The sequence below is a fragment of the Martes martes genome (assembly GCF_963455335.1).
Source record: "Martes martes genome assembly, chromosome: 11".
Classification (NCBI taxonomy): domain Eukaryota; kingdom Metazoa; phylum Chordata; class Mammalia; order Carnivora; family Mustelidae; genus Martes; species Martes martes.
The window spans coordinates 97,180,248-97,189,739 of NC_137899.1; the positions used below are offsets into that span (position 1 = coordinate 97,180,248).

Below are 9,492 nucleotides of genomic sequence, written 5' to 3' on the forward strand. Positions count from 1 at the left end.
ATTTATGTAAGGTTGTTATTTGAATCATGTTTGTATTCATTATTTATCACTTGATCCCCTATTGTCACCCATAATCCTCTCTTGACCTGGAAACTATGGTAAGTTAAAAAGATATAGAGCTCTGAAAATCACACTGCATTATCTCCAGGCCTCCATGAAATCCCTAAGACTATCTTCTCATTTTAAAAGAATGGCTTGTTCTCTTATGTAGAGTAGATATAATGCATGTTAGGATCAAGCCTGTCATCATAGTGCATGCATGATCAGAAGCATCTGGCTAAGACTGACAGGTCTTACACAATATGCATTCTTTTAAGAAGTTATTCTTATGGTTCTTTAATTCAATAGTTTCTGCTATTTCTGTCTCCTTCTGCAGATTAATAATCCTATTGTTTTAATGGACACAGATAACCAGACTTGGGTAAGAGAGTTTATTCTACTTGGCCTGTCCAGTGACTGGGACACACAGATCTCCCTCTTCATCTTCTTCTTGATCATGTACATGGTGACAGTGCTGGGGAACTTCCTCATCATTCTTCTCATCAGACTGGACAGCCGACTCCACACTCCCATGTACTTCTTTCTCACCAACCTCTCCATCGTTGATGTCTCCTATGCCACAAGCATCGTTCCTCAGATGCTGGCGCATTTCCTTGCAGCGCATAAAGCAATCCCATTTGTGAGCTGTGCAGCCCAGTTATTTTTCTCCCTGGGCTTGGGTGGGATTGAGTTTGTTCTACTGGCAGTGATGGCCTATGACCGCTATGTGGCTGTGTGTGACCCCCTGCGATACTCAGTCATCATGCATGGAGGCCTCTGTATTAGGTTGGCCATCACATCCTGGGTCAGTGGTTCTGTTAACTCTCTCATACAGACTGTAATAACCTTTCACCTGCCCATGTGCACGAACAAGTATATTGATCATATATCATGTGAAATTTTAGCTGTGATCAGGCTGGCCTGTGTAGACATCTCCTCCAATGAGATCGCAATCATGGTTTCTAGCATTGTTCTGCTGATGACACCTTTCTGCCTGGTTCTCCTATCCTACATCCAGATCATCTCCACCATCTTAAAGATCCAGTCCACAGAGGGAAGAAAGAAAGCCTTCCACACCTGTGCCTCTCATCTCACAGTGGTTGTCCTGTGCTATGGCATGACCATTTTCACTTACATCCAGCCTCACTCCAGCCCCTCTGTCCTTCAGGAGAAGTTGATATCTGTCTTTTATGCCATTTTGATGCCTGTGCTGAACCCCATGATTTATAGTGTAAGGAATAAGGAGGTGAAGGGGGCCTGGCAGAAGCTACTGGGGCAATTATCTGTGTTAACATCAAAACTGGCAACTTGATGAATCCTGAGCATCACTTAGAGAAAGGATCTTTGCCTGTGTTTTCTTCCATTTGACTCAGATATGGCAGTCATCATCTGCATTGCCTTGGCAACCAGGAAGGAGATGACGGTACATGTACTGGTGATGCTGTGTAGGAGGCTGGAGGTTGGGTTGGGGTGTGGGGTGTGGGTATATTTTTATGTCAAAGCAGCATGTTCGGTGAAGTTGAGCACAGCTGTAATAGAACTTCCCACCTTTACTCAATCTCCATTCCTATGGCCTGAGAGTACAGTTAGCTGTTTTGATTTGTTACATTGTTTGTAATTGTGGACCTATTCATGGATCTTACTTTGGACCACTGGTTCTTACTCATCCAAATTTTGTATGAAGTTACTGTGTTTCTACTGTGGGGAAAAGCATTTTCACATTTTAGACTCAAAATACTGCACAGCATATGTATCCACATCCAGTAATTGTGTGAGTCCTTGTTTTGAGGAAGGAGATGCCATAGAGGCTGTTAAGATATCTTTGTGATGGACCACTAATTGTGAACATAGCATCTCATCTGAGTTCTGGAGGTACCTCAGGAGAAGAGCATCAACTGAAGGTCTTGTTTTATAGTGATAGGAATATAAGTAAAGCTGTTTGTACAAGACAGCTACTGGCCAAGGAAAAGTAACATTTGGGGCACTACTTGACAGTATACAAGCAATTTGAGAGGAATTTTACTTCATATGTAAGAGGTACCATTTAAATATTAAAACTGTCTAATTTCTGAAAAATCTATAACCTTTTTTCTGAGACTATAGGAACAATAAGCACATAAAATATGAATTAACATACAAAATATAAGAGGTACAGTTAATCTGAGAAAGGACAGGGTTCCAAGCCAAAGCCACTGAAAGATAAGACAATTTCAATATGTATTTTGGGAATCAGGATAGTTTGGTCAGCTGTGCAGTGTTTCCCCTCTAGTCTCTGTCTGAACATCTTCACCCCTACCTCCTCCCACACACAACAGGGCCCTAGCTGACCTTTGTAAATTAGTGAGGTGGAATATGTGAGATTGGACCTCATTTGTGAGAAAATATCTAAGTAAGGAACAAAAGGGGGAAGAAATATTGTACAAGGGTTAAGGAAGGGGAAAGAGGAGAAAGAATGGATAGTAGCTCATCTGCTCACTCACTTGAAAAAAATCTCGAAGTTCTTTCTTCTGGTGTTTCAGATAAGCCAGTAGATTTGCAGTTCTCCCCTTTCTGAACACATTGTCACACAATCTCAGTGATGAAAGTTTGAAGTTTCATTTAATCGAGTGTCCTTTTGATATTTTAATTTAATCTAAAATAATCCAGTTTTAAAATGTGTGATATTGGCGCATTGTCAAAGGATGTCAATGCTAGTGAACTAAATTTCTCTTGGTATTAATTCAAGAAATATTAATGGAGAATCTAGTATGTGTTTGTAACATTGAGTGGTTTTTGAGACATAATAGTGAATATGAATCATTCCTGACCATAATATAACTACATAGCAGGTATGATAGATGACGAAACAATTAAAGTGCAGTGTGATAAGTTTCTCAGGTAATGAGACTTTGGGGTAATTGCAGAAGTCTTCCTGTATGAAAGAATGAGAAAAGGTCCTGGTGGAGATCAGGAAAGTGAGAATGAGTTATTGAGATGACAACAACTCAAGTAAAGTAACAATGGTGAAAGGTGCAAAGCTGGAAGAGTGCACAAGAATTTTTTTAAAAATGTCCTGAAGCTGGTTTACAGGGCAGAGAAAATTGAAAAATTTGTGAGGATGAAGCAGGCAGGTAAAGAAGGGTCACATTACTGACGGTACCAAATGCCAAACTATCTTTTACCTTTACTACCAGCATTATGGAGGTAGTAAAGATTTTTAAGCAAGGGTATTGTGTGATAGAAACTTACATCTTTGTACTGTATGGTGGCTAACACAACATAATAAAATTAAAAAATAAAGAAAAAGTTTTAAAAAAGAAAAAAAAACTTAAATCTTAGAATTACCACTATTGAAAATGATTCAGAGGAAGAAGAGATGAGAGGCCAGAAGACCAGCTGGCTGACTGTTGCAGTGATACTACTGAGACATTAAAGGAATCTGAACTAAAGTAGTGGCAATGGGGAAAGAGAAAAACCAAGTCAAATTACATGATTTAACAGCTTTCAAAGTTGGTTTACAATGTGCTCAAACTTAATTGACTATGAGCTGAAAATAGACTGAAAAAATATATGTATATATATTATATCTTTACACATAGCTCATGGTAGCAACAAACCAAAAACCTATAATAGACCCAGAAAAAATAAAAGAGAAAGGAACCCAAACATATCACTGAAGAAAATCATCAAATCACAAGTAAAGAGACTGAAAGAATAAAAAGGAGCAGAGAAGCCCTACATAAACCGGAAAATAATTAAGAAAATGGTGATGTATACATATGTCAATAATTATTTTATATGTAAGTGGCCTAAATGTTCCAGTCAAAGGACATAGGGTAGCTGAATGGATTAAAAAATCAAGACCCATCTATATGCTGCCTACAAGAGATTCACTTTAGACCTAAGACACATACAGTGGTGTAGGGGTGGCTCAGCCATTTATGCATGTGCCTTCAGCTCACAGTTGAGCCCTGCATTGGGCTCCCTGCTTAGCTGTAAGCCTGCTTCTTCCTCTCCCTCACCTGCTACTCCCCCAGCTTAGGCACTTTCTCTCTCTGTCAAATAAGTAAATAAAATCTGTAAAAGGAAAATAAAGAGACATGCAGAATGAAGGTGAAGGGCTAGAATAGAGAGTCCATGCAAATGGAAATGAAAAGAAAGCTGAAGTAGTAATAGATTTTATTTTATTTTATTTTATTTATTTTGTTATGTTATGTTAGCCACCATAGAGTACATCATTAGTTTTTGATGGAGGGTTCCATGATTCATTGTTTGTGTATAACACCCAGTGCTCCATGCAATAAATTTTAAAATAGATTTTAAAACAAAGACTGTAACAAAAGACAAGGAGGGCATTAAATAATAATAAAGGTGTCAATCCAAGAAGAAAATGTAACATTTGTAAATATTTATGCTCCCAACATAAGAGCACTTAAATATGTCAAACAAATATTAATAGACATAAAGGGAGAAATTGACATTTATACAATAATAGTAGGAGACTTTAATACCCATTTACATCAATGGATAGATCATCCAGACAGAAAATCAATAAGGACGCATTGGCTTTAAACAACATATTAGACCAGAGGAACTTAATATATACATACAGGACATTCTCTCCCAAAGCAGCAGAATCTACATTCTTCTCAAGTACACATGGAACATTCTCCAGTATAGATTACATATTAGGTCATGAAACAAGTCTCAGTAAATTTAAAAAGATTCAGATCATATCAAATATCTTTTCTAACTACAATGTTGTAAAACCAGAAATCAGTCATGAAAAAACTGGAGAAACATTAACACTAACTACCACTGTTTTGTGGTGGACACTAAACAGCATGCTAGTAAACAACCAATGGGTGAGTGAAGAAACCAGACAGAAAAACAAAAAATATCTTGGGACAAATGAAAATGGAAACACAACTTCCCAAATAAATGGAATGCTGCAAAAGCAGTTCTAAGAGGAAGTTTGTAGCAATACATACCTACCTTAAGAAACAAGAAAACCCCCAAATAATCTAAATTTATACCTAAAGAAACTATGAAAAGAATAACAAAAAAACCCAAAGTTAGTATAAGGAAGGAAATAATGTAGATCAGAAGAGGAAAAATAAAATAGAGACAAAAAGTGAATTGAAAATATCAATGAAACTAAAATCAGATTCTTTGAAAAGATAACAAAAGTGACAAATCTCTAGTCAGACTCATCAAAAAAAGAGGACTCAAATAAAAATGAAAGACAAGTTACAACTAACACCATGGAAATACAAAGGATCAGAAAAGACTACTATGAACAATTATATGCCAACAAATTGGAAAACCTAGGAGAAATGGACAATTCCTAGGAAAATAACCTTCTAAGACTGAATCAAAAAGAAACAAACAGTCCGAATAGACAATTACAAGTAATTAAGATGCCTGTTATTTGAAAAATCCCCAAAGTCCAGAACCAGACAGCTTCACAGGTGAGTTCTACCAAACATTTAAAAAGAAGAATTAATACCTATTCTATTCAAATGATTCCCAAAAAAATGAAGTGGAAGGAACACTTCCAAACTCATTTTGTGAGGCCAACATTAGCCTAATGCCAAAAAGCATATAAAGACAACACACACCCACCCACCCATACACACACACAATAAGCCAATATCCCTGATGAGCATAGGTTGGGAAAATGCTCAACAAAATGTTAACAAACTGAATTCAACAAAACATTTTTTTTTGAGAGAGAGAGGGTGGGTGGGGTGCACAGGGATGGGGAGAGAGAGAGTTTTAAGCAGGCTCCATGCCGAGTGTGGAGCATGATTTGGGGCTTGATGTCATGAACCTGAGATCATGATCTGAGTCAGACACTGTGTCAGACAAATGTCAAGAGTCAGCCACTGAACTGACAGAAACACCTTAGGTGGCCCAAATTCAACAATACATTAAAAGATTAATGTACCACAATCAAGTGGTCTTTACTCCAGGTATGCAAGGATGGTTCAACACCTCCAAGTCAATCAATGTGATTTATCACATTCACAAAATCAAGAATAAAAATCATATGATTATTGCAATAGAGGCAAAAAAGCGTTTGACAAAATCCAACATTCATTGATGATAAAAACTCTCAACAAAGTATAATAAGAAGTATATAGAAGGTGTAGAAGGAATATAACTCAACATAATAAAGGCCATGTATGACTAACCCATAGCTGACATCATCCTCAATGGTGAAAAGCTGAAAGCTTTTCCTCTAAGATCAGAAATAAGACAAGGATGCTCAGTCTTGCCATGTTTATTCAACATAGTATTAGAAGTCTTAGGCATGGCAGTTAGGTAGGGGGGAAAGGGGCATTCAGATTGGAAAGGAAGAGGTAAAATTATCACTATTTGCATATGACATGATACTATATATAGAAAATCCTAAAGACGCCATCAAAAACTATTAGAACTAATAAATGAATTACTAAAGTCACAGGATACAAAATTAGCATGTGGAAATCAGTTGCATTTCTATATAATAATAATGAGCTATTAGAAATTAAGAAAAGAGTTCTACTTACAATTGCATCAAAAAGAATAAAATTGCTAGAAATAAATTTAACCAAGGAGATGAAAGACTTGTACTCTGAAAATGATAAAACACTGATGAAAGAAATTGAAGATGACACAAATAAGTGGAAAGATGTTCCATGCTTAAGGACTGGAAGAATTAATATTGTTAAATGTCCTTACTACCCAAAGCAACATACAGCTTTAGTGCAATCCCCATTCAAATACTAACGGCATTTTTCAGAGAACTAGAACAAAGATTCTTAAAATTTATTTGGAACTACCAAAAACCCTGAATAGCCAAAGCCATCTTGAGAAAGAAGAACAAAGCTGAAGGTATAACTGATTTCAAAGTATACTACAAAGCTATAGTTATCAAAAAGATATGGCCTAGCATGAAAACAAGTACATAGACCAATGGAATGGAATAGAGAGCCCAGACATAAACTCCTAAATATGTGGCCAATTAAATGAAAAAGGAGGCAAGAATACACACTGAAGAATAGACAGCCTCTTCCATAATTGATGTTGGGAAACCTGGACAGCCACATGTAAAAGAGTGAAACTGGATCACTGTCTCATACCATATGCAATTAAATTCAAAATGGAAAGATTTGAAGATTTGAAGGTAATACCTGAAACCATGAAACTACAACTACAACTGCAAAATTTTTTAAAAAAGGCATTATGGTCTTTTGTATTGGTCTTGGCAATATTTTGTGGACTAGTTTCCTTAGGCAAGCACAACGAAGGCAAAAATTTTAAAAATAGTCTAAGAAGCCATCAACAAAAGGCAGCCTATTTAATAGGAGAAAATATTGACAACCATATATCTGATAAGGGTTTAATGTTAAAAATATATAAAGAGCTTATACAACTCAATATTAAAAATCCCACAAACAGCCCATATAAAAATTGGGCAGAGCTTGAATTTGCATTTTTTCAAAGAGAACAAAAAGATGTCAAACAGGCACATGAAAAGATGCTCCACGTCACTCATTATTAGGGACATGCAAATCAAAACCACAATGAGATATCACCGCACACTGGTCAGATTGGCTGAAATAAAAAAAAAAAAAAAAAGAACAGATGTTGACGAGGATGTTGTAAAAAGGAAACCCTTGTGCACTGTTGGTAGGCATGTTAAGTTAGTGCAGCCAGTCTAAAACAGTATGGAGATTCTTCAAAAAGTTAAAAATAGAAATAGCATTTCCACTTCCGGGTGTTTATCCTAAGAAAACAAAAATACCAATTTGAAGAGATACATATATACCCCTATGTTCATTGCAACACTCTTTACAATAGCCAAGATATGGATGCTACCTACATGGCATGGACAGATGACTGGATTAAGGAGACATGGTACATATATGCATTACTCAGCCATTAAAAAAAAAAGAATGAAATCTTGCCATTTGTGACAAGGATGGAACTAGAGAGCATTATGCTAAGTGAAATAAGTCAAAGAAAGACAAAAACCACATGATTTCACTTCTGTTTGGAACCTAAAAAACATAACAAATTAACAAACAAAACAAAACAGCAACAGACTCACACAGGGAGCAAACTGTTGGTTACTAGAGTGGGGAGACGTTGGGGGTAGATAAAATAGGTGAAGGGGATTAACAGGTACAAATTTCCAGCTCTAAAATAAGTCATGAAGATGTAATATATAATGGGTGAATAGTATCAGTAGTATTGTAATAAATTTGTATGGTGACAGATGGTAACTGCATTTATTCTGGGGATCATTTCATAGTATATACAATTTTTGAATCACTATGCTATACACCTGGAACTAGTTGATATTGTATGTCAATTATACTTCAGTTTAAAAAAAGGAGATTACAGAGGAACACTTCATCTCTCAAATTGCAATTCTTATACAGACCTATGCCTTTAAAATGTCACATTTTGTCTGAATGTTCTGTAAATTGTGGAATAAACTGTAAAATTGATCACCATGGACACAGCCCTTTATATACAATAGTAGGAAAAGAAATGAAAGAAGCAGAAAATCAGTCAAAAATACAAATGGTGTGATTGTTTGTATAACCAAGTACATCTGATTCTGGTTCTGTTAATTCCTTTGTTCAACGACACTGACATTATTTTGCCTTTTCCTCTGACCTTTCGTTTGGACGGGCAACTGAGTATTTTGAGTGTAGAATAATAAACTAAGATACGTAGCATTATGCCTTGAAATGGGCATATCTCTCCTGTCCATGTTGTGGTCTTGCTTGGTGAGGAGAGTGTGGGAGTCAATGCACTCAGGGGTTGAGTGGAGCTTGAGTTTTGTTTTGCTGTGATCATCCCCCTCTACCAACAAATTAAGTTTCTGTATCAGGACTTGTGCTTAGTGCGGGTGTCCAGGGCTTGGAGGGCTTTTCCCAGTGTCGCTGAACCACCCTGAGTTGTAGGTTCTGCTGTGACGCTGCATGTAGAGAGAACATCTGTGCATAGGCTGCTCCTGCCCCCTGGTCCACAGCTGTGACTTGTTCCTCAATCCTGCTGGCCCGGGGGGGTGGGGGTGGGGGGGGCTTTGTGCCTTTGTGCTGGCTCTTTCTCAGTCTCAGGCACATCCTTCGCCCCTGTGTCTCAGGGTTGGGGTCTCCTTAGTGTTCTTTCCACCTCTGCAGCCTGAGGAGATGGCCCACTGAACAGAGTGGTTTCCTGTCCCAAGGACCCTCGAGAAAGAGTGTTTTGTTTTGTTTTCTGTTCTCTTCCCTTGGTAATGAGTCTCCACCTGTCTCTGAGGGAAGCAGTTTGCTGCCCTTCCCCCAGTGGCTCGGGCTTTTGTTCCAGGATGCAGGCAGAGCCTGTGCCCAGAGCATGCCTTCTCCTGCTGCACAGCTGTGGTGCCTTCACCAGACCTGCACCACGAAGGAGCCTTTCTCTGCTCTCCACTTTTCCCTGAACATCCTTGCGGTG

General features: G+C 37.7%; 1 protein-coding gene across 1 annotated transcript; it reads left to right on the top strand.

Moving 5' to 3' along the window:
• Positions 1-397: 397 nt before the first annotated feature.
• Positions 398-1,351, top strand: LOC308352059 (olfactory receptor-like protein OLF3; the record flags this gene model as incomplete). The annotated part of the gene is made up of 1 exon (XM_080818108.1): positions 398-1,351. The coding sequence occupies one exon, from the start codon at positions 398-400 to the stop codon at positions 1,349-1,351; it is 954 nt and encodes a 317-aa protein (XP_080674234.1).
• Between the last annotated feature and the right edge of the window lie 8,141 nt (positions 1,352-9,492).